This window comes from Pleurodeles waltl, chromosome 6, assembly GCF_031143425.1.
Source record: "Pleurodeles waltl isolate 20211129_DDA chromosome 6, aPleWal1.hap1.20221129, whole genome shotgun sequence".
In the NCBI taxonomy this organism is placed as follows: Eukaryota; Metazoa; Chordata; class Amphibia; order Caudata; family Salamandridae; genus Pleurodeles; species Pleurodeles waltl.
Window position 1 is genome coordinate 1,515,951,764 of NC_090445.1, and position 26,797 is coordinate 1,515,978,560.

A 26,797-nucleotide genomic window follows, 5' to 3' on the forward strand; every position below is an offset into this window, starting at 1 on the left:
CATAGCTGCCTCTGGGAGGACTTCAGCCGCCTGTCTCTGAGCGATAGGATGGCACTGACCCTGGAAATGGAATCCTGCATGGCCACCTTTTTGGCTAAAGACATCAGAGACCTTTTAAATAGGGGTAGATAGATCATGGTGGGCTTTCTAAGACAAGCTCATGGACAAATCAGGGCTGCTGACACTGATCATTGATATGGCAAAGGATGCCAAGGTATCTAGAGCCCATGTTTTCCCTGAGGTTTTATATGGCTCAGCCCAGCCAGCCACTATATTTTTGGGCAATGCAAACTGGGTCATCTCGACCAAGCGGAGCAGGTCACTCCTCATCAAGAGTGACCCCCAGCTTGGGGGATCTCACCACTTTGGAGACAGGATGCCAAAGTCTGCCTTGTGCTATTGAGCCTATTTGTTCATGAACTAAGCAAATTTGTGGTGACACTAACTCACTAGGTAAAGCTCAGGCCTCTATAAAAAGGATCTTTACACCCCAGGTTTTCACTGGAGCTGGTTGTCGCAGGGGGCTCTCAGCTAGTCGAAACCCCCCCCCCCCCCAAAAAGATCCTGGCAGAGGCAACGCTGCATGAAGAGGGCAGTGGCAGGGTAACCTCCACTTTGGACCCTTCTACCCCACCAGAGGTTACCCCCGCAGGGGTTCCAGAGGCGACCACAGGGGTGTCTGCTACCACAGCTCCTCTCAATTAAGTGTCCATACCCTTTCCCCCTTCACAGTCTGGGGGGCAGACTTGAAATGCTTTGTACAAAACTGGGAAGGTCTCACTTCAGACTCTTGGGTCCTTCAGACCATGCAAGGTTTCCATGTAGTCTTATGACTCACCGGTCCAACAGTCGCCACATATCCTGCTGGTATTCTCTGCATCAAGCACTGCAGAGGTGGTAGATTTATTTGCCAAGGGCACCATTGTTCAGACGTCACCTTATTCCCCATGGTTTGTCAGCAACCTCTTCCTAGTGGAGAAGTGAAATTGGCAGAAGTGATCTTTCAAGTTCACGACCCTCATGTTCAGATTGTCATCCTCACCTTGGTGTTTCACCAAAGTAATGCAACCAATGTTGTAATGTCTCAGAGGCGTACGGCTCATAGTGTATCAACGACATCCTTCTTGTGGATCAGAACCCACAAATCCTCCCTGCATCTCAAGATGGCTGTCTGTCTTTTGGAGTCACTGGCTTTCACTATCAATCAAGCAACCTAACTTCTTACCCCCACTCAAGTGTTTTCGTAGGATTTGTGGGGGAGCCTGTGCAAGACACCTTAAGTCTTCCTTCCCACAAGGTGAACAAGCTCAGACATGAGTTATGCTGGCTGGTGAATAGAGGCTCCACCTCCCTAAGACAAATTGCGAAAATAGGGGGACTGTTGTCATCCTCAATCCAGGCCGTCTTCCCAGGACCCCTTCTCTACTGAACTCTGCTGTGGCGTAAAGCATTCCACCTTCAACAGGGGCTCATGTACTCTTAGGTGGTCCCTTTGTCAGTTGAAGCCAGGGAAGAGAGATAATTGTGGTTAGCCCACATGGAGGCTTGGAATGGACAGGTGATCTTTGGCTCCCTTTTGGATTTAGTAATGCAGTCTGACACAAGTGGTCCAGTTTGGGATGCAAGATGTGAGGAATTCTCAACTGTAGGAAAATGGCCATCCCTTTAAAAATCCCTCCATATCAGTTGTCTAGAGCTGCTGGCAGGCTAATTTGTGGTCAAGTGCTGGACCAAGGACATGGTGCAATACTGTGTTGTTAAAAAGATGGACAATGATGGCGGTCTGCTACATCAATCACTTGGGATGGACAAGGTCAAAAGCCCTCTCTGATCTGGCCAGAAACGTCTGGGACTACAGTCTTAAAAATGTGATCTGTGCTGGTGGAACACCTCCTGGGAAAACCTAATCAGGTAGTGGATTGGCGCACTCATAGTCTACAAGGTGCAAGCCTTTGGGAATTGCATCCCCTGGTCTTCCAGCCTCTTTGGACCAGGTTTGGTCCATTCTTGGTGGACCTTTTTGCACCCTGCCTAGATCACCAGCTTCCCAAATACTTCATTTGGCAGCCAGAGCCCAATGCGGTGGTGACCAGTGCTTTTCTTCAGAACTGGCAGCTGGAGAGGGAGTATGCATTTCCCTCATTCCCAAACGAGCATGTGACTCGCCACCCAGGTGCAGCGGCGTCAGGCAGAACTGGTGGTGGTGCCCCAATTTGGAGATTGCAAGTGTGGTATGCAGTTCTTCTGTAACTTTCTATGGATTCTCCAATCAGTCTACCCCTCCTTTCTGCGTCTCCTACGGACCCAGAAGGGACTCAACACCATCTGGTCCTGGATCGGTCTCTACAACTTATGGCATGGAAAATTACTCGGACCCTCGGAAAGTCCCAGTACTTTGTGATAAGCTTTGTTCCTACTCCCAAAAGCCTGGACCAACAGTACCGTCAGACAGTATAGTTCAACTTGGTGTCTATGAGGGAGCTGGTGTCAGCAGACACACTTGGATCCCGTGGGGACCGATATTGTTCATATCTTGGATTTGCTTACCTCTTTGGCCCCTGATGACTTGGCCTACAGGTCAATCAATACTTTCTTTTGTGGCAACCCAACAAATATGTCTAAATGTAAGAGTTCTCGACTAAACTGGCTACTCTGCTATGCTTGCTATTGTGTAGAAGTTTTGGATGTTAGAGGTCTGGATCTAACCCGTAGACTATTTGCCGGAAGGGTAACTTTCCTTATTATGAGAAGAATGAAATGTAATTCACATGTGGCTTCCTACCCTTGGTTTGCAGATTCCCCCTGTGTAGTCCAATGCATCAAATCATAGGAGACATTGAGACTGGAAATCGGCCCCCATGGGGAAAGACTGCTCCTGATTTCCCTCAAGAAGCCACTTAAAGCAGTTTCATCTTGCACTATTGCTAGATGGGTGCCCATTCTGTAAGAGGGGCTATGACCTCAAAAGCGTTTGCTCAGGGCACTCGCCTACAAGATATCCTCACCGCTGCTGACTAGTCTTCAGATCTACCTTTAAGAGGTTTTATTTTAAACTAGTCCTCAATATTAAATAGCTGGTGATGGACAAGCTTTAAACTAGCAAAATCCCCACCTCCGGTCCTGTCATAAAATGAAAAATGTCCCACCTATTGTCCCAAAGTTTCAATTATCGTAAGGACACTGCTGCGAGGATTAGCCTACTCAAGACTCCAGTACAGCCCCTTCTAAGACAGGACCTTGTCTCATCCTATGGGTGGTATACTATTTTAGTTGTTATGGCATTGTTTCTTTCAGTCTTGATTGTATTCAGCTATTTGGACTGAACACTGTCTTAAGAATTGACTCTTGTAGTGCCTTTACTGGATACCTTATGTTTTTCTTAGGATCGTAGTCATCCAGACAGGAATGATGTTGCTACTTCTCCACTTTCGCAGCAAGAGGGACAAAGGACTATGAAAGGGGGTCCCTGGGCTTGTATTGGACAGTTTGATTGACTTTCCCAAGGGTTGATGGGCAATGATGTCTTGTGTTGTTTTTTTTTTTTTTTAATTGGGGCTGTAAAATAGAAAGTACAGTATAATCCTTGCGTCTGTGTCCTTAATAAATTGAAACTTTACAGTAGCTATAGGACGTTTTTAATGATCAATTATTCTGTAGCATTCAGTAATTTAATTTTCACCTTTGAGAATTGCATTCTTTTCTCCATGGAGAGTTGCATCCCAAAGCCTGGGTTTGCTGATACTTCTAATTGCATTTAAGTAAACCCTATGTATTTTGCGCAGCTAACAATGAGTTCCATTCCTGGGTGATAGACCTTTCTCACATGGGAAACGGGCCCAGATGCTACTCCGTGTGGTGGATTTATGGGTTAAGGTGTGTATTTAAAATACCTTTGGGCATTCCTCGTTCAAGCATGTTTAGGTGTAAGTCTTGGGTGGCAGTGGGTTTATGACTGAACTCAAATGGCCTCTATTATAAGAATAATCAAAACACGTCTGTGTATAGTGAAAGACAGCGAAGGGCAGTTTCAATTGCGACGGATATGTATTTATAAAAGTGAAACTTTGAATTATGTGTTGCCTTTTTATTTAAATTGTTAAAAAAAAATGTTGATCTTGTTATAGCAGTTATCCACGATGAACTACGTCAGACCGACTGATACGTGGTCTAACAAATTGGCTTTCTCTCATTTACCAATAATTCAGCCAGAGATGTCTGCACACCTAAAACTGGTCCTGGACAAGCAACTGTTAACCCTACTCTGCTGTGCACTTCTGGCTTCTGCTATGTACTTCTGGCTTAAATCCAGATAGTGGCTTGGATACTATTCTGAATTTGCAATAACTGTACTAATAAATAGGAACTGACAGCAATGTGGGTCTGTTGCACACTGTCAAGCTAGAACTGAATATCACCCAAAATTGACAATTACGGCTTATATAGAACCTGCAATCTTGGAATGGAAGAGGTACTAGGGGACTGTGCCAAATCATTCCTCTTATGCGTCTTTTCTTTAACCTTCTGTTTCACATGAGTGTACCAAGGAAGTGGACTGTTGTAATAAGGAGGTTGCTGTACTCTAGATGTTTTATTATGCAGTCTTGAGTGACATTTGTTTAAGTTAATAGTTAGTGAAAAGCAGCTTGACCAGGCTTGGCATCCCCTCTGGAACAATAACTCATGGCAATGCTTGTAGATTATGTAGCTTTAGTTTATGGAATTCAGCCGATTGTCTTCACTCTTGCATAGTGAGCAAGCTCTTTTTAGAAAGAGTTGGTTTTTGAAATCTTAACTCTATACAATGCAATAAATAAATTTAAAAAAATGTTTTTTTTTAAGCTTGTTGACCCGGCTTGACTCGAAGATGTGGGGAATTAATTGCTGGGGTCGGTATTTAACTTTTTTTTTTTTTCCATTCTGCTTACTGGCCACTTCACCCATAATAAATCAATTCAATACAGAAACTAGGTTATCACAACGTGTATAAAAGACCGCCCAGAATGCAATTATGAGGAAATATAGATAGTATGTAGCGGTGTTACACATCCAGGATAAATCAAGCAATGTTTATGCAAAGCAAAAAGTACCATTAATATCACACCATAGACACTTTCAGGCTAGAGTTAGACGGGTATTGTCAGTCATCTGACCTTTAGAGTTACAGGGTCAGTATTTAACATTGTTCTCATTAGGTACCCAAAATACAAAAGGGACATTGAATAAGGAAAGAAATTAGTTACGATAAAGATGGTGGACTACCTAAGTTCTGCTAAACAAAATACTTCGAGTTCTGAAGCAGTAAGAGCCTGGAGTTATTTGAATTTATGGGCTGTATACAGAGGTTTAAAATGAAAAATTGCACACGTTGCTATAACAAAATATCCAAATCAAGCTAAAGAGTTTGTAGCCTTACTTGTGGGGTTCATCTTATTAAGTTCATGAAAATACATCTTTCCAACAGGATTGTAGACTGTAAGGACTCGTAAGTGTTTTTGGTAATCATGAGAACCATACAAATTACTTTTGGCTAAATCAAAGGGAAGTCACAGAATTACCGTTGTGGCAATAAAGGGTTTACCTTCCTAGGGCTCAAATACAAAGCCAGTTGGTGTATATCTTGATAACCTCATTCTCCATATTTGGAGGAAAAAAACAGTAAAGATAGCAAAACATAGATGAGCAAAGGACTAGAAGTTAAAATTTTGCCAAAGCAAGCAAATGGTGTATATATTCCTTCTCTACATATAGTCCTGTTAGACACCTGTGTTGGTGGCCAAAGATTCAGAGTATGCTTTCTTTTAGGGGTATTTAAGTACTTTTCTTAGTCTTGGCAAAAGTTTTCTTTTTTTTTCTTTTTTTTTTTTTCTTTTTTTCCCCCTCTCCTTCTTTCTTCATTTCTAAATGCCGCTCTAAGTGGCTTGGCAGTTCATGTGGTCGTCTCTAAAACTCTGACTGAGGATTAAGTATGTGTAGAAAATAGAACCCACATTAATCTGTAACCACTGCTATGAATGCAGATTTTGACTGATCACAATCCGTAGGTTATAAATGGTACTGACTTTACTGCACTCTTCATGGAGTTAGTTGTGGTTTTAATGCATGTATCAACTTTCCATCCCAAGTAAAAGTGTGCATTTTCAGTGGGTTATAGAGCGCCATATAAATTCATGCTCCGGTGGAATGTAGTCTTGTTTGATATCCAACCAGTGGAAACTGCCAATATAGGTTTCCTGAATGATGATCAGGATTGGGAACTATGTACAGGACTTTTTAATATGGGATTGGTACCTAATATTGCGTATAATAAGTTGTAAGATCTGTGACCTTGTCTTTGGTATCTTGGTTTATTGAACATCATTCATTTCTGCTGTGACGGTCCTCTCAAAATCATCATGCTCCTTTCAGGTGAGTCCGTTGGCTGTTAAGACCTCCCCAGATGAAAGAAACGTTATTGTAAGTTAGTGTTTCATCCCCTTTCCAGACATAAGGAACTCCTGATACTGAATCCTGTCCCCTAATCCAAATTACAAAACCTTAGGCCTCTGGTGATGTCTCCAAGCCTTTACTATTGCTTTCTAAGCTTTTAGTTCTTAGAAAGGAATGCTCCTGTGTTCGAGAGGCTGTCATATTATAGTGTTTTGAATTACTTTTCTTTAAGCAAATTGTAAGTAAAAAGCATCCTGACCAGACTCCGCAACTAGAATCTTTGCCAATGATCATAGACACGTCAAAGCTCTCTAACATGCCTACAATAGAAATCTATGATGAGCTTTTGCAACTTAACCGATTGTCTTAATGTTTGTATAGAGCACAAGCCCTTTTTCAGAAAGGGCTTTTTTGTTTTTGCTCTCGTCAACCTCTTGAATCTTTTGATTTCCGCTCCCTTTAAAGTATACGGACTCTGCCATCATCCTTCGAGATCAGTAGAACTTTTAAAGAATTGTTTGTACAACTTTTTCATTCACTAATATTAAATTGCTGGTATCTTTTGGAAATGTAGGTGCCGGTCCAATTAACTGCTCTAGGTGTGCTCCAGTATCTGTTGAAATGTCCTTAGGGTTTTGGTGAATCACTCAATGACTCTTATTTGCATGAATATGAATGAAATATTTTGAACACTGAGAGATCTGCCATCTTTACTTCGTGCAGCACAACTCTGTGTTCACTGTTGGCCAAATCACTGGTCTTGAAACTGCTGTAATGCAGTTAAGGAGACCTCAACTGTTGGTATGACAGTACCGTATTGACCCCTGTTTGATGATGCCACAATACTTGCTGACATCGGTATAAAGTCCCTCATTTCACTGAAGCTCTAGGATTCACAGAAACGGTCCAACGTCTCATACACTCAGTAGGTGAAAGATCATGGTGATTTAGTTATCTGAAAAAGTATTTGATTCTCACTTTGAGTAAGATAGAGGTTTTTTTTTTTCCTTATGAACTTCTTATAGATTAATTATTGTGTGATAAGCATATTGTGTGATAAGCAAATTCTTGAAACGATGCACAAATTGAAGTGTGGCCTTCGTGAAGTAACCCTGAATGAAACTTGAGTAGACACCGCTTGGCACACAAACAAAAACCATAAAAGGCAAATCTTAAGTAAAATTGCAGTCCAGTAACCCCAGCAAGGATGTCATCCCAGTTTTTGGAAAGTAAAAATAGGAATATGTTGTGTAGTGGGTTTGGAGCTATGGAGTATGAAACATACACCTGCATGCCAAACCTACATCCTCACTGTTTCTAGTCAGCCACCATATAGCTAAATGTGTGAAAAAAATCGGAATTGATATTGAGACAGTTGATTTTCTGGACACTTCGGTTGTACATGAAATGTGAAGTTTTTGACATTTAATAGAATGTTCACTAGATCATTATTATGGCACTGCAGTGCATTCAGTAGTTCAGGAAACACATTTTAGAAAAGCATGAATGCATTTTATGTGAAATGGTTCATCAGGATGAAGTGAGGAAAACTGGATTGCATTGGTTTTCAGATTTGCTTTATGTACCTCTGACGATAAGGGGCTTTTTGCATGTGGCCCAGAGAAGATTTTTACTTATGGCTTTTGCCATGAAGCAAGCCTACTCGGCAGATTTTAAATAGCAACAGTCTCGCTCAGCAATAACGTTCAACTTGATATTATGTCTGAAATTAGGTTATCAAATAGATCAATTTGTCAGTCTGATAGGAGCATGTCTGGACAGCTTGGTAGAGGCTTCAATGGAGGAGGTGTTGCAAACCCCTTTGTAGCTATTGGGACACATGTTGCATTCCTTGGATACCAGTCCGTTCACTCAGAATTTTTTTCTTCTATATACATATCACTGGCCTTTGCTTCCCTGCTTGTGCCTTAACTTTGAACTTTAGATACAGGCTGGTTACTGCATGCCTCTTTACGAGAGGGGCCACTGAGGGACAGGGCACAATGTGAAGACCATATTTTGAGCAATGTTGGATTAAATCGCTGTTCAAGCAAAACTCTGTTTTGGTTTGTGTTCTGTTTTGTGAAAGTTGTGGTGGAGTGGGTGATGGTGTTTACGTTCCAGAATGTTCAGACATTGGTGTTAGGTTTTATAGATGAATGAATTTATGGCCTACATTTGTTAATCTTGATCGCAATTAAGTAACCATTTCAAATACAACTAAAATGTAAACAATCAAATAACCTCATTGAGTAGGTACAAAAAGAATACAGAACACAACAAAATAAGGGTTTAGGTTCTTTCAGAATTCACCTGATGGTAGAGTGAAAAGCTGCTGGAACCATGGGTTCACCACCCATTCAGGTTTTCGTTTCTCAGTGATTCGGAAATGGATTGTGTGTAACTGACAAATTACACTTCCAGAGTTCTTCAAATTTCCTTAACTTCAGCCACTTCAGATATACCCAGAATGGAATTTTGCATATGTTGGACAGAAACAAAAGGATAAAGTCTCGGCCAGAAAGATTCCAGAATTGCAAAGATGTGTTTGACCTTGTTGTAACGTGTGAAGAGCGAGTATATGACCAAGTAGTAGAAGGTAAGATTTTCTGATTAGTGTGTAAGCAACTTGCAGTTTAGATACTGGCAAGACTGATTTGCTATAACTTCCCCTGTTAAGATACTACCACAGTTTTAAGCCTTTAGTGATAGGCCATCATTTTATAAAGCAGTCTAGTGTACATCACTGAAACCACCAGTGGGTTTGGCTTTTTTCTGGAGGGATATTATTTTAAGTGGGAATCGGTATTTTTTCTTTTTGAAAAAACTATCCCCTGATGTTGCATGACTATTTTATTTTTTTAAATGGAACCCCTCTTCACCTATTCAAATGGAGCCTTAACTAATTGATGATGCAGAACATGCTCAATAACTGAATTTAGCATTTTTTTGTGTAAGTGTTTAGATTCCACAAATGTATGTGGTCTTTCTTCACTTCGCACCTTTTATATAATCCATTAACTGCACATTCTTTGTCAATGTATGTTAATCTTGTGCAGGGTTGTGATGAGTCATTATATCATAGGGTTCAGTAGTTGTGCAACTGTACATACTGATCTCTTACATATTGGGTCGACAATAAGAGTATTTTGAGTGTATCGCTTTCATAATTTAAGCATACAACCAATGAAGGTTGGAAAACTTCCAAATTCTTGATACCAAATTGACGACCAGGAGAAATTACTGTATACCCATTGATTACAATACAGGCTCTTCTGTATTTAGTATATCGGGTATCTGTTGCTTCTATGTTTAGATGTCGGAATATATTGGTAGGTCCCACTGATCTGCCCTTCGTGTTTGTCTATTTTGCATTTTATCCTTGCTCCTATAAATTTTCTCATTTCTCTCCCACTGTGATTTCTGCTCAGATTTAAACTCCAGAGAACAGGAGACCTGCCAACCTGTACATGTCATCAATGTTGACATCCAGGACAACCATGAAGAAGCTACATTAGGAGCCTTCCTTATCTGCGACCTTTGCCAATGTGTAAGTAGCTTATTTGTATAGCTCATGCTTTCATCTTCACTTCCTATATTTGTTATTTACGTAGAAAATTCTATCCATTAAGAAATTGGAGTCTTGGCAGAGAGATGTTTGGGAAAACCTTCCTGATTGTAATGACTCAAATGGTTTTATGACTGATTTCCAGTTTCCTTGGTATATTAACAGACTTCTACAAAATGTTGGAAGATTTGGACATTTAAAGAAAATATATTTAGCAAGCTTCTTAATTATTAAAGACCACAAAAAAGAATGTTTCTAACTTTCTGGGCATTGTGTTGTGAAGATTAATTTCTTGATCTCTGATTTGTACGGTGGTGTATAAATTATGTATCTACTGGGTACCCATTACCACTTTCAATCATGCATAGAGAGGAAGAGAAAAAATAGCCACACATCCCCTTACGGTTCAGAAAAAAACACAACCAAATATGATGGCTACAGAAGAGAAACCCAACTTTGGTTCTCTTTTTATTTATTTTTTAAATGGCCTCCACTTGAGGTCTAAAAGTAGATTATACAGCTACAAGGGCGGGGGTGTCCTTCCTTTCATGGGAGCCTCGCACATCTAATAGGGTCATGCTTCATCATTGGCTTCCTCTCCCATCCTGGTAGGACAATGCCACCAGGGCAGACTCAACCTCCTGATGACTCAGCGCAGGAGAGAGTTTTCAATAAGATACAAACTGGGATCCAGACACCTAGGCTAAAAACTTGTATTACCCCAGCTTTTCACATTTTATTAGTGGGGATCACAGGTATTTTTAAAACCAGTGGAAGGTGATATATTGAAAATTATAGTTCGAGTCACCTAAGGTACAGCCAATGTTTCTGCCCATTTTCATAAGCCCTGACTGGTCTCGGGCATTCATCAGGACCATGGATCTCTACTCAACCTTGCTCACTGATCTACTTTATTTTATCTAGTATTTAGTGGAAGAAATCTACATGCAAGAGAATACTACCCCACCACCCCCTAGACACCCACACACCGTTTGTTCTACTTTCAGACATTAAGTGGTGGCCCTTTTAAACAAAGAGAACCGAAATTGTGTTTCTTTTCTGTAGCAGTTACATTTGGTTGTGTTTTCTTACCCATTACTACTACCATCACTCCAGTCTGCAACAAGACTTGGACAATGCAGATGGACTTTATAAAGCACAGAAAATGTGTGTGTGTGGCTTTAAGAAGTAGCCATTCTATTGAGAGCCTTTTTTGGCAGCAATTATTTTAATGACACTATGGTCTGGCTTACTGGCCACTGAGAAGAATTGCAATTTCAGTAGTAGGTCTATAGCAGGTCACCTCTTTATTAAAATCTCACATTAAGAACACTGCCATTTTCAGCAGCTCCTTTAAGTACCAGATGAATGAGCATAGCTCAAGGAGATCTTCTGTAGTCAGAGAAACATTTTATAAGAGCACTGGAACGTGTCTGAAGGTGCTTTTGATAGTGGCACAGAATCAGGTTTTTTAAATATCTATGTTTTAATTGAGCAGCTGCAGATAAAGCCCTCGGTATTGCTCCTCAAGCACGAAAATACAGTTTTCTCATTGCCAATATTTTTCCATATTTGTTTTGCCTACACTACATATTTTAAAAGAGCAAAGTGTAATTTGAAAAATAATGCTAGTTTAGTAGTTTCTAATTGTAAAACAACGTAATTCAGCATTTTGGCCCTCCATAAGTAGCTCTTGAAAACAGCAGTTAACATTAAAAATAGGTAAGTGATACAAAGAGGATTTCATCTGGATAGAGTTGCCTATGATAAGGCATAATATGTTACTATGGCACCCGATTAAATGTCACATTCTTGATGACCATCTAGTCTTCAAGAATGAGAACATCAGGAATTGGGACATTTACTATGGTGCCAAAATAACATATGCCTTATCATGAGCATTTCTGATTAACTCAGTAGAGAAGAAAATCTTCTTTGTACTTCTGATAAGCACAGATTTTCAGTCACCATGCAAATATGACTTAGCCGCCAAATAGGGCTAAAATTGGTATATGCATGGCATGTTGACCTTTACTAAATGAAAAGTTTTATTAAAACATACCATATTGTCGTAGTTTGGACTCTTGCTCTGAGCAAGACTGCTGGTTTAAGGATGACAGTACTTTTGTTTGTAGGCGACTGCGTCTTTCCTACAACAAGTCGCAACTGTTATCCCAACCTTACTGGCTCACCAGCAGCACCTCACCAGAAACACAATAGTAAAAGGTGATTTATGGCAGCCGTTTACGCATGGACTAAAAAATAAGATATCTCAGGGAGTGTCATGGTTAAACGGAGATTACCCTTTTCTCACAGATATATTATGTCTCATACAAACACAGGCAATGACACAGATGCAGTAAAGTTATAATAGCTTTTAATTTAACATAACTGCAATTTGCGATAAGTTGCATGGACTGCAATGATTAGGATAATGAATAAAGCAAGTAACGGTATTGTGAAGATGAGTCATTGTTACGAAGACCCCCACCATTTTGCAATACATAGAAAAGATATGAGATGTAAGATGCCCTAATGTGAAAAGGCCTAACCTCCTACCTAAAGGAGAGCTGGGTTTGTTAAACCTAATCTGCCAATGCCATGTCCATGATAGGAGCCCCCAACCCTCGTTACCTTGGAATGAGGTCTCTATCTCAGACTCCGCAGAGACACGAAGACTGGGTCAGCGTCAAGATGACTGCAGCATCGGTATCCGCGATGGTGGCGATGCCCTCTGGTCGGAATCTCTCTGATTATCTGTCTAAAGTGTGATGTATCCATACAGATCTACAAGGTCCCCTGACGTAGGTGTATTCCTAAACAATAGATAACAGACATGCTTGGGACGGCTATTAATGTCAACAATCCCTCGAAAGTATAGAGAGGGAAAATCCCAAAGTGTGAACACCTACTGTTTGTCTTTGGTGCTTGATCTTGGCGCGGTGACACTGATAATGGAACTCATAACAAGTGGCCTAACTATAAACAAGGTAGCCATCTTAGAAGAAATAAATAATTAAATGGGCTAAGATAGAGCAAGCTAAGTAGGTTAAGTCACTATGTGACTGGGGCACGAGTCTACAAGCCAGAGGCTAAGCTAACTCCTGTTGAACTAGGATTCACTACAATATGTTTGGGTAATAAGAAATTGAACCTTGAGAAAGCTGGCTAAAGCCTTGCAAAATGTGTTAACTGTCCCTCCTCCTCAGTATTTGGTCCTTCACTCTGGCCTATCAAACCATTGCACGCCAAGGAAAACCACTGAGTCAGGTGCAATTCATCCACTTTATTTTTTTTAATTCCACATAGTGTAATTCACATTATCCCTCAAACACAGCAACGTGTTTTGTCCATAGCCTACAACTGGCCAGTGATCACCAAAGTGCAATCTTAAAACGATGCCAAAGCCCCCCACCTCCCTTCATGAACAGACATTTGAGTATAAAGCAGTGTTTTTACCATTTTCATCATTGATGGTGAAATTGTATTTTTCTTTACCTTTCCAGTTCAAATTAGTAATTCACATTTTCACAACTAACATTTGTAAACACCAGCATTTCCGAACACATTTGTTTGACTCTCCTACATGATACATTTGCATTATAGTTCCGACCTCAGTTATCTATAGGTCTTTGTTGCCAAGCTTATAAGAGGCCTACCACTCTTATGTTCTCATACTTGTGTAACATTTTCAGTAATCTGGTGACCAGCTCCATATATTCAGCAGGACTCTACTGCAATTCTAGCTATTCAAAGTACAAGGACTCGTGCAAAATTATACAGTTATAGTACTGTAAATTCAGAGATTCAAACCTATTAGCTCGTGAAGTGACTCATACATATGTATACAATTATAGTGCTGCTTGAATATTGCTAAGACCCTGCATTACAAGAATGTTTTAGGAATACGTAGCATACCCATGTAATGAGTGGCACTTTTACAGTTACCTTACAATGTCACAAATTCCTAAAGTGACATACATGTACAGTACTTGACTTTATCTCAATAACCAACGCTTGGGTAGCATAGATCTTCAGTATATGCTTGCACACCCCAAAATCTCAGCTCATGACTTATTACTAAAGTGACTTGTGCATGTTTACACATACATCTAAAGTGGCATATACATCTTTTAATAATAACTGACCCTTAGGCAGCATACATCTTCAGTGCGTACTTTTGTGTCCAAACATCACCACTCATGTCTTATACACATACAGTAATAGGGTATTATTAGTGACTTATTCATGTAGATTACTGTTTAGCCCTGGTTGGACGTCTCAAAATTCCAAAACATGCCATATGATCAGTGCTACACATAAGAGCAGTATTGGACTGTTACCTGGGTAACTCATGCATGTACATACGATTATAGTGCTACACATCTGTTATTCCCACTAGTTTAGTTCACTGCACAAATAGTCACCAATGCAGATGTGAATACATTCCTCCCCCACTGGGATCTTTCTCCAGAATCCTTGTTAAATTATTATATACAACTATGCTAGTGAGATAGTACTACAGCCCCTGTCTCCAGATGAACTCAGTAATTTACAATCAAGTTTGCCTCAGTCTCTTATATTTCTCAAAATAATCTTTAACACAGAAACACATGTAACTCTGCATCAAAATTGAGTCACAGAGGCATTTCTTTCATTATTATCCATTTGGTTTGTCGCAATAGGCACTCCCAGTCACTTAGTGCTTTCTTCTCATGATGTAGTACATAATAGCACAAACATTTGCTACTCTTCCATGTTTATCCCATATATGATTGGCCATTGGATACAGCACGTCTTTCTTCTGAGTTGCTCACAAATGCTGTATAACGCGTAATTAGAGTTTAATAGTCCCCCAGTGCACTGTTTTCCAAATCTGCATTTCATACATGGTTTCACAATTAATGCAATCTTTGATCTCAAAAGGTCTGCCTCTTTGTGATTTGATTTTTTTTCATGCTTTTTCCAACCTGACATGCTTTGCATTTATGGCAGCACCAAAAGCCCTTCTGGCCCACCGTTAGCCACGCACTCGTTTTTGAGCAGGACATATGTGTTAATGGAGTCCCATTTAAGATTCCTACCTTGATGGACAGTACTTGGTAATGGCTCAGTGTTATATTATGAGCACAAAAATAGCTAGCTAAAAAGTATAGGATTATGGTCACTTAATAATGATGCCTCAGCATAACAGATACTGATGAGGTCAAAAAGGTTATATGAAACAAACATGTTTGTGCTCCAGGCACCCTATGTCTCATTAGAGGGAGCATGTCAAAGGTCAATAAAAGAGTTAAACAGGGCATTGGAGAGATTAGTGTATAGTACTTCCATCAGAGACACTTCTTACCTTGTCTTAATTATAAGTATGTTGTGATCGAATAGCTTTTCTCATAGGGGATTTCCATTTATAGTCATAAGCACTGATTAGTCCCGCCCAAGAGCGGGGACCTCAGAGCACTTTTTTCACGATCTATCTTCTTAAGCGTAGATGTTCACCTTTCCTCAGGAAGGCCTTAAGAAAGAAAAAATTATGCAGCCTATAGAGCTAGGCTACAGTGACCCAGTTATCCATCTTGTGTGTATAAAAAAGGACCAGAAGAATTGTGTGTAATTTCATGATTTAATACAGCAGCATAAACCTTTCACAAACATGTTTTTGATAGAGGATAGAGATGGAGAGCAGGACAGTGTAGCCCCATAGGCTGTCAATGTAAGAGTTTAAAAACAGAAGCTGTGCCTTTAAGAACCCAGGGACCACCAGTATCCCATCATGCTGAGCATGTGCCACTTGCTTCAGTTTTTTTTCCAGCTCCTGACAGGACCCTGTAACATTGCGTTTGGACAATTTGTGGCTTTTTCCCTCCATTTTCAACTGAATTTTTTTAACCATTTCATTCAGCATTTTTGGGGTCTCCCTGTTTTTTTTTTTTTTTTTTTTTTTTTTTTCCTGATTTCTTCTGCCAGTCAATAGAGGTATTTTGACACCACCTCCATCAGCACCAGTCGCGCCCAGATCGCAACATTATTCCAGGCGCCACCGTCCTAGCTCAAGGCACTAATCTCCATCGTCCAGGCACTCCCACCATCGTCACCATTCACAACAGTCTTGGTCTAGACACACCATGGAGACATCTTCCACAGGATGATACTACAACTCTTTTAGACTCCCAACATCCAGATGTATGACCAGTTGATGGTATCAGCATTTTTTAAGAGGTCGGGGTGAGGGAAGCTGCAAAACTTAATATTGCGATGTTGGATTAGACACCAACCACATCAGTAATGTTTGAAACCCTTCAGCATAGGCCAGCTTCAAGACCTTTGCCTCTAGTGCAGGCCTCTTAGAACAGACTACGGATCTCTTCTTCACACTAGCCTCCGTTAAGAAACCTTTATTGGCTTCAGAAAAAATACCGCCCTCCAGAACAAGATCCTGCCTTTCTTCCTTTTGACCCAGCGCTAGATTCTGTTATTGTATTAGCGACTAACACCATGCCACTACTCCCACTTCGATAGCACCTACTGATAAAGCGAGTTGGAAGTTAGATTCAGTGATTCATAAGGATTGCAGTACGGCAGCAACCACAATCAAAGCAGCTAGTGTGACCACCCTCTTAAGCAAGTATGACAGTGCACTGTGGGAATCCATGCAGCAGTTTGTGGAACATCTCCCAAGAGAGTAAAGAGAAGACTTTACGGAAATCCTAGGTTAATGGTTTCCTATTAAAGCATTGGTGCTGCAGCAGACTTCCCTTCTAGCGGCACATGAGTACTGCCACAGCATCCGAAAGGCACTCTTGGTTTCACCTCGCTCAAGCCAGAATCACAGCAGAGAATATTAAATCTCATGTTCTTTGGTACTGCTGTATTTGAAGCCACACTCATGATGAAATGGCAAAATGAAAGTGGAAGTGGGGACTCTGAAAGCAGTCGGCATAGAGAGGCCCAGTTAGCAAAGAAAATATTTCCATCTCTACCAATGCCGTTTCTATTCGCAGAGGGTTCAAACCCCTCAGCGTTATCAAGGATGGATGCCAACAGCACCAAAGAACTTACCAAACATACCAAAGGAAGCAGATTAGGGGTAGATCCTCCCCACAGCCTACTCAGAGGAGAGCAATCATTAGGGTCAAATCCCTGATCTATTACTTCCCCTCTTCTATTACCCACTCTGGTTGGGGGGGGGGGGGAAGCATAATATCTTGTTATCTGACTGGCAAAGCATAAGACACCTCTGTTCTGAACGTTTGTACAACATGAATATTGTCTCAGATTCACCAGTCCTCCACCATCCATCCTTGCGAAACCGTCCTGCTTCCAACTCCAGCTGTTAGTCGGAAGTCAACATCCTCCTACAAAATCAAGCAGTGGAATCTGTTGCCTGTTACTTTCTGCTGAAACAGAAAGACAAGAACAAATTCAAACCCATACTCTACCTTAAAACAGCCAACAAGTGGATTTGACGAGAAGTTCTGGATGCTGTCATACCAAATCTATCCCCAGTTACTTGAGGGAGATTGACTTTGTTCCATCGACCTTCGAAGCATACTTTCATTATCCAATTGCCAGAAAGCATTGAAAGTTCTTTAGGTTTGTAGCTGGACAAGACCGCTATCAGTACCAAGTACTTCCATTTGGTCAGAAGTAAGCACCCACCCAGAACGGTGGTGGCTGCCCATCTCCGGAAGCACAAAATATTTGTCTAACCATACCTAGACGATTGGCTATTCAAGGCGTCAATGTCTCAGGTAGCTCCGCTTCATTACAGCTAGATTTGCATTCTCCTTCAAAGGTTAGGCCTTCATGTCAACCTCACCAAGTCACTGTGTGTTTCTGGGAGCCTCCATCGACACAGTACAGGCAAGAGTCTGTCTTTCGCAGGAGAGACGCTTATCGGTTGTCCCTTTCATGACAACTTCGCATGCAAGGATGAGAATAGTATCCTCTCTCCTCAACTTGATGGCCTCCTGCATTTTCACACCGAATGCCTGTCTCCAAATGTGACCTCTGCAAGAATGACTACAGAACCAGTACGACTAACTGACAGCCAAATGAAAAGACAGGCTAGACCTATCCTGTCATGAAAAGCTGTCCCTGTAATGTTAATGCTCTCCAATAAACCTGTTTCGAGGGATGCATTTTCATCAGGAGGTTCCTCCTAAAGCAATAGTAATGGATGCTTTACTGCTGGGATTGGGAGCCCACATGGATCGCCTCCAAATCCAGAGAGAGAGACTGACTCTGACTCACTCCTAGAGCTACCTTCGGTTCACCTGGCGTTGAAGGCGTTTTACCAGTTGTTCAGATCCCACTCCTTGTTCAGACTGACAAAACAACCCCCATATAGTACCTAAACAAGCAGGGAGGAACCAGGTCTATGCCCCTGTCACACAAGGCCCAAAAGATCTGGAAATAGCCCATAGCCAGGCCCTTTACGATCACTGCAGCTCACCTTCCAGGTGTGCAAAAAGCTCAGGCAGACTTTATCGGTAGGCTTCTATAAGAAAATTACGAGTGGGTCTTACAAGACAACGTTACGTTTCAACTGTGGGGCACCCCAGCCATCGACTTGTTTGCCACTGCAGAAAACAAAAAATGCCAAAGCATCGCCTTGAGGGACTTTCAGCCAGGGGCACTGGGGAATGCCCTATGGATCAGCTGGTCTGGTAGATTTCTTTCTGCCAATTCCCTCGATTCCATTGGTCTTCATCAAACTGGAGCTAATAGAATCAACTAGTCTCTAGAAAGTGACAGTGTTCACTTCAATGGTGGTTCACAGACCTTCACCTGTCCGTCCACATCTCAATCTGCCATGCAGACCAGACCTCTTAACGAGTGTTGGGAGGCCAGATGGTACATTCCAGACTCTCCTGTTTGAATTTGGCAGCATGGCTCCTGGGCTAGTGCAGTACGGACACTTGGATCTGCTGCAGGTCTGAATGGACATCCTTGGAGGGACTAAGTGGCCTTCAACATGTTTCACATATGCCTTCAAGTGGAAGAGATTTTGCATTTGGTGTTCCTCTGAGAACATGGACCCTACATCTTGCCAGGTAGAGGTCATTCTTCCATGCTTACTCTTTCTGGCTTGCAATTCTTCTATAAAGGTTCACCTGGCAGCCCTTACTGCCTACAGAAAATGTCCTTCACATACCTGTTTTCAAAATCCCCCTCATCAAGGATTTTCTAGAAGGGTTGAAGGTGGTTTTCCCTCCTGTTAGGCTTCTTTCACCTCCCTGGGAGCTTAACATTGTAACCTTCTTTTGTAGGATCCCTTTGAGCCTATCCACAAAGCCTCCCCACAACACCTTTCTTGGAAGACAGTTTTCCTTGTAGCAATAACATCAGCTCGCAATTGCTTTGTTCTCATGAACCATGCACAGTCTTCCACTCTAGCAAAATGGTTGAGACCTCACCCAAAATTCCTCCCCAAGGTTATTTTGGATTTCCATGTTAATTAGACCATATCTTTACCTACATTCTTTTAGAATCCCTCTAATACAGCAGGAGGAACTTTTCTTTCCCTGGATGTGAGAAGAGTTTTGAAATTCTATCTTGATAAGACACGAGACATCCGCACATCAAACCATTTATCTATCAACTATGGTCCGTTCCGTATGCAGAGTCAGAACAGAATGATGGAGTTTGACAATATCTCCGCCCATAGCGGGAGTAAAGTAACAGAAAACACTACACCATAGAACCCAGTAACCCCACTCCCTCCATATACTGATATATGTATCACTATACAGGTACATGCAACATGACAAGCACATATACATGAGCGGAATACTCCGGTACATACAAGAAAAAACAATTCACAGACCCTCCACCGTTGGCATTCCAGTCTAAGGTATCCTTCGGTTGACTCCTGCAGAGACTACTAATTGTTCTATTAGTTTGTTTCAATTTTTTTCCGCCTGTTATTGGATTAGCAGTCAATTGCAGATGCATGAAACAAAAACCTTGAAATGTTGAAGCCCACTGTTATTCATAGTGAAATGCCTTTGACTGACAAAATTGACTACTTATCCTTACTTGAATTGGGAAACACTACCCTGGGCCTTAATAAAGTTACATATCAGCCAATACACTGTGTGTGTAATGGTCAAGCAATATTGCTTAACAGACATGGCTAAACATGAACTGTGTGAATAATGGTCTATGTTACAATATTTACCAGTTACTGTAATGTAATTGAAGAATCATGTATGGTGTAGCATGATACACGGAAACCTTGTACAAGAAAATGAAAAACCAATAAACATGCTTAAAAAGAACTATGATCCGGTTCGTACGGGGTTAGCCAATTCCAAACAATCCATTACCTGATGGGTAGTTTCCTGCATCCTATTGTGCTATCAAAAAGCTAACAAGACACTATCAGCTAAGCCTAAGGCACACTCCACTAGAAGTGAATCCGCTTCAGCTGCTTTATTGAGAAATATCCCTATGCCAGATATTTTCAAAGCAGTCACTTGGATATCTAGCCATACATTTACCAAGGATTACTGCCTAGACTCTGATGCCAGAGCAGATGCTCAGTAGGACAGACCTTGCTTCGAAATCTAGTTGCTTAAATTTCTACCTTAGTTCACTCTCTTCTCCACAGCTTTAAGTAGGGATTTGGCTTGCTACTCTAGTCTGTGCTTAGGACTATAAATGGAAATCCCCTAGGAAAGAAGTTTCTTACCTGTAACTCCAGTTCTCTCGTAGGGGATTTCCATTATAATCCATAAGTATCCCTCCCTCCTCCCCAGCTGGAGTAGAGAGAAGTAATCAGTGGGCCTATACATCATCACACATCTCCTGAAAAAGAACTGAAGCAACTGCCACCTGCTCAGCATGATGGGATACTGGTTGTCCCTGAGCTCCTAAAGCACCGCCTCTATTTTTAACTTGTATGACAGCCTAAGGGGCTACACTGTCCTGCTCTCCATCTCTATGCTCTGTTAGAAAGGGTTTTGTGAAAGATGTATGCTGCTGTATTAAAACATCATGACATCTTACACCTATATATTTCTCTTGGCCCCTTTTTAAGTACAAGATGAAGAATTGGCCATTGTAGCCTAGTCCCATAGGTTGTATAATGTTTCCTTTGAGTAACTGCAGGCCTTCCTAGGAAAGGACAACATCAATGCTTAAGAAGATATATTGTGAAAAAAGAACTTTGGGGTCCCCGCACTTGGGAGGGATTATGCAGTGCTTATGTCTATAATGGAAATACCCCATACAAGAGAACCGGAGTTAAAGGCAAGAAACTATTCCATCAAGATTGTATTTGGGCTAAAGGGCTGTGGTGTTCTCTTTTAGGTTAAAATTATTGCAAGGATAATAAAAGCATCAATGATGGGAGGAGATCTTGTTGAACAAGACTGTTAAAATAGCAAATCAGAAAGAGTTGTTAAATTAGAACAGTTCTAACTGTTGGAATCATTGTACAAATTGACCAGAAGAATAGTGTGCTTCTGGTCAAAGAATAGAGAAAGTATTAGCAAATTTCCTTGAACTCGTATCATGTTCATGAACAATACAGTGCACAGCACTAAAGGTCTTCCAGTCCAACTTAAGCTCTACACAAGGTGGAAGGTTTTGCAGGAACAGCAAAGGGTGCAAGCAGTTAGTGAAAATCTTTGTTGCCCAGCTTTCCTGATCCTGCTAAGGTGGAACCCCCTTTTTAAAATGACTAAAACATAAATGGAGCAAAGATTGTCCACAGTGAGAATCAATCAGTGGCATCCCATAATAGAGGCGAAAATATAGTGCCGAAATATTAAATGTACAGGAAAAACAGACATTCAAGGGGTGAGCTTGTATCCGCTCCTTGCATCATGCAAGTTTGTAAAAATGTCCAAGTGGAACAGAAATCCTTGATTTCAGAACTTGGTTAAAGGGCCCAATGGAAAATGGGCTGCTCAGCAAAAACAGATTTGGGAAGTTGATTATAATATAGTTCCCTTCACAGCCCTTGATGGAGTTCTGGATCCACTTGGCACGTCTTACCACAATAACATGGTTTAAAACCAAGAGAAGGGAGAAGAGGTGGCATAATGTCCAGAACTGCCGACTTGAACTGTGGACCAGATTCGAGTCTTTGCTCATCCTGTCGGTCTGAGCAAATTAGTAAATCTCCCCATGCGTAACCAAAAAAGTGTCTCCTTGTGTATTGTAACTGGTGCTCTTTGGGCCCAGTTTGCGCTGTTTAAAACTGCAAAAAAGAAAAAAAGACTTTGAAAACGGGTGTGAATCACAGTGCACAGTTTGGTTTTTCAGCTGCTTGTAATTCTCAGACTGAGTTTGTAATCGAACAGGAACATTAAGAAACAAAATGTGAGGCCGGCTTGTAGAGGCAAATTGACTTTTGTAACAATAATGGATGTAGAAGTATTTGAATAAGCTGGAGTTGGTCGACATAAGGGTCCAGGGTTGTAATAATTATATAACCTGGAAAAAGAAACAAAAGGGTAGTAAGGGTGAAGTGCCGCACTTCTAGGCAGTAAAACAATAATTTTAAACTGGTATATAAGTTAAAGCAAAGACTGGTGCAACCTGGCCCAGTGCCCTACTACCCAGTAGGCACCAAAATCGGGTATCAAAGTACCCAAGGACAAAAATGGAACAAATTGGCCACAGCACACAGAATTATATTGTCCAATAATATGACAAGGATGAATATCCCTGATGGTGCGTTGTAGGTTGGAGGAAGAATGAGGTTGAAGAAGAGTCTCAAGTCTTGTTAGTAGATGATGCCTTTATTCGTGGGTATTGGAGATCAATGTGCCATCATAGATATACAGCCAACACGTGTTTCGTCACACAGGTGACTTCATCAAGGCTGGGCCGTCCGGCCAGAATGGTAGGTAATAATCAGCTAAGTCAGTTAAGTGAAAATTATCTTATTAGATTAGTAGACCTGAGAGTAGTATGGCTGCCCAAGTAGCAGCAGGTGAACAGGGTATGGAGCACGTAGGTTAAGACAGGTATAGAAAGCCCTGATAAGCTTTGAGTCAAAACCTGAAAATCCGAGTAGAGAAGCGCGGCACGCAGTCTAGGAGCATCTGATGGTCTGTAATAATTATAGATTGGCTATTCTGTCCCTGAACTCAATCTGGTGAGTGTAAACCCCCAGCACAGAGTGTATCCTTTAACTGGGCCTGTATTATATGGAACATTAACACTAAGATAAGGGAGGTCATGGTAGGGGAGTTACAAGTGTTGGCAGGGAAAATACATTTAAGGTGTAGCTCACTTAGAATGTTTCATTAGTAGGAATTAATCTTGGTGAAAGGGCCTGTATGATTTTAGTAACCAGTTTGTGCACCATTGCGACTCCAAGGGATGCGGCAGTAAACCTGTATCTGCTATCTTTGATGGAGGCGCACAGGCATTGTTAGTAAGGGTTTAACAGATACTGCATTATGATGTACCCCTGCATTTACCAAAATGGGTCTGCTGCTAATTTTGGGAGAACTAAATGCATGAGAGCCATTGCTTTGTGATAGCTATTTTTGGGGTTCAAGGTATGTGCGGTGTGGGCCAGGAAGGTGACAAAAATGTTAGTAGAAGCTCTGTTACTCACACTGGTTGGCCACAGGAGAAGAAATGACAAGTTTCCTTTTATCAAGTCCTTTGTCATGATATAAGAAGTTGGCCCTTGTCCGGCTGGCCTTTGAGTCATGCCCACCCTTGGCCTGGAAACAGGTATCCATGATCCTTAAGTAGCGCCAGGCAGTTTTTAGATGAGTATTTTTCTGAAAATGTAACCCTAGAACAAGTAGGCTACTATAAATTCTGCACCCAGTGTGGAAAAAGCAACTTCTCTGAAGATCACCCTTTTATAAAATGTCCTATTCCAAATATAACGTCCTGAATTGAGACAGGTGTCAAGATTTCCTCTCATGCCAACCAAGAATGAGACTCCAGGGCTGTGTATTATGAGAATAAATATGGGTCAGCCGGCTCATGAGGAGACCGTTAAGGAGCCCTCCCAACCCTTTTCATATAAAAAAAGCTCCCATGCCCTAAGTACACTCAGTGGATGAATGCTGCTAAAGGTCTACTACAGCCAGGTCAAACCTCTGAAAAAGATTTTACCTGATCTCTCCACCCCATCCCTGCCCCCAACTGCATTGGTTCCTCCCACCTCCTTTCACAGTGCTCCTGCATGTATTGAAAATTGTTGAGCCCCTTGGTTCCTATTGGTCACTGACATGCACAGATGTTACTGCTATGTCACATCACAGCATGGCGTTCTGCTTCTGTCTTGCTTGAGTTTCGCATCTTCATCACAGCTCTTGACACTGCCTATGGCATCCACAGCTCTGGCACCAAAGTCATTGATTTTAACAGGACGGTCATTGGTGCCAAGCCCCCTGGCACCATGCTTTATAGATTAAAGATGGTTTGGACTAGTCTCCGTAGCCGTGATCACACTCGGGGTGCAAAAAACTGTCAAACTGGAGTTCATAGATAAAAAGAGATTTCACATTGCATCAACTATTCTTTAGGCTGTCATTGCAACGGTACAGCTTGCCCCAGAGTAGTGGCAGAAGATAGTCAAGATTGTTTCCTCTTTACCCCTTAGCTGCTTGGATAACAGTTGAAGTAAAGAAATATTGAAAATGAGTAGGAAAAACAGGCATGTGTGAAAACATATTAATTTGTAACTTTTTGTCATGATGGGCAACATAAAAAAGCGATATACCATTACGTCTGCAAGACCCTTCTGGTTGTTGGGTTATATATGGGCTTGTAGTTTCTCCAAGAACCCAAGTTGCCCAGAGCCAACAACTTAGCTGTTTCATACAATGGTTTTTCTTTGAGTACTGATTATAGACCAATTCATATAGCAAAATCAAGTGAAAAATGGGTATCAAGGAAACCTATGTATTTCTGAAATGGACACAATATTTTCAGTTAAGGAGCAGTGGTTGTTTGCACATCTCTCAATTTGTGGGTACCTGTACTAGCGTAAATTAGAGGATACTTTTCAAAATGGTGTCTTTCATATACAGTGGCTTTCATTTTAAAGGTGCAACAGCAGACAAATCTTTTGTAATAAATGTTCTAGTATTCTATGCTTCAACAAGTCTTCTGATACAAATGGTACCTCACTAGTGTGCGTAGGCCTGGTGCCTGCAACAGAAAACTACCCAAAACACAACATGGATGCATTGCATTTTTCCACCAAAACCAGACCTCTTTTTACTATGTAGGTAGCTCTAGATTTTGGACTCTAGCTCAAGCTTGCACCTAGGGAAACATAACCAATCTGTACCTTTTTCAAAACCTAATACCTAGGAGTATACAGGGTGGGCTGACTGCATGGGGCTCACCACATTTTCCCAGAATCCCTTAAAAACCTCAAACTTTGACAACAAAAAAAACAAATTGTTGTAACATTTCTTTCTTTTTTTTTTTTTTTTTTTAAGTCTTATTTTGCCTTTTATTGAATACCAAACGAGACACACTGATCAAAGTATCCTGCATTCAAGAGGCAATTTAGTAATCAAATGAATCAAGAAGACAATTATAATCGGTTATGACACTGGTCTGTAATGGGTAGTTATAGTAGTACAAAGTAAGGAGATGTCCAAGATAGCAACTCTATCCCCGCCCACCCAGGGTGAGAATGTAAGTTGCAACAGGGATGCCCATCCCACTCCCAGGACAAATGAGTTATAACTCTGTCATGGGGCATCCTAAGCAGATTCCGGGGACGAGAGGACCACATGTCAGAAGCTCGAAGTATCTTTAACATAGTAAGATGCAAGCCCCCCAACCTGCCCTGGCAGCAGATGTAAGTAAGAAAGGGGTGCTACACAGACTCACACTTGACCTGTTTGTCCCTAAGAATTGCAGTGAGTTTCTCCATAGCATATATGTTCCACATCTTGCTCCACCTCAAATTAACGATAGGGGCATGGGCTGTTTCCACATCCGAACTTTACAGAGGGGTGCTGCTAGTAATAGGAAAGATAAAAATCTGCCTCTGGTGGAGTGGAGGGCCCTCTCTGCTCTGGGGTTCCCCCCCTCCCCCAACAGGATCATTAAAGGACCACCAGACAGTGTAATGTTGTTAATACTGTATATGTTCTGCAGGGTGATGTCCAGAAAGGTTGTATCAAGTGGTAGACCCACCAGGTGTGTAGAAGGTGCACCACCTGCAGCAGACGTCGCAATTCCCAAACGTTGTATGCAAACGAACAGGGGTCAAATACCAGTGGCTAATCATTTTGTAAGCGTTTTTTCTGTGTTTAAGACATGGAAGAGTCAGATGCCCTTTGCCATATGGGACACCATGTGGCTTCCGGGATTACAATCCCGAGCTCCCCTCTCCCACTGAGCTACGCAAGCGTGTCTCCTCGCGGACATGAGAGCCAAGATACCTGACAAAAAAGCATTTCACTACTCTATTTCTGTGTTTGAGTGGAAGAGGGATTCAGTGTTACATTTGTCACTCTCCAAGGCAGCACATGCCTTCAGAAGTCCTGCCCAGTGTAAGGCCTGGGCTATGTGATATGACGCAGAGGCGAGGAGGCCAAATTGATTCCGAAGGGAGCCACTCGTCTTCACGATGCACTCAGTATAAACGGCCTGCAACCTTGGGGTCTCGTTGTCGCTCCAGTCATAGAAAGCTGGATAGAGAGTGCCAGGTGGAAACTCTAAATAAGGTGCTAAAGGTGGGAGGGGAAAAGGGTAAGAGGGGGGCATTCGTCTAGTCCGTATTTCCTGCCAATAGTTAAATAAGAGTGGTGTCATTGGGAGAACAGATGGACAGGAAGGGCCTCTTCTGAGGGG

General features: G+C 41.5%; 1 protein-coding gene across 1 annotated transcript in view; it reads left to right on the plus strand.

Moving 5' to 3' along the window:
• Positions 1-26,797, plus strand: part of SSU72 (SSU72 homolog, RNA polymerase II CTD phosphatase) — a 210,308-nt gene that overhangs the window by 147,983 nt on the left and 35,528 nt on the right. The window contains exons 3-4 of the mRNA XM_069241047.1: positions 8,886-9,025; positions 9,858-9,976. Coding sequence (XP_069097148.1) covers positions 8,886-9,025; positions 9,858-9,976 — 259 coding nt within the window. The remainder of the gene's footprint in view (positions 1-8,885; positions 9,026-9,857; positions 9,977-26,797) is intronic.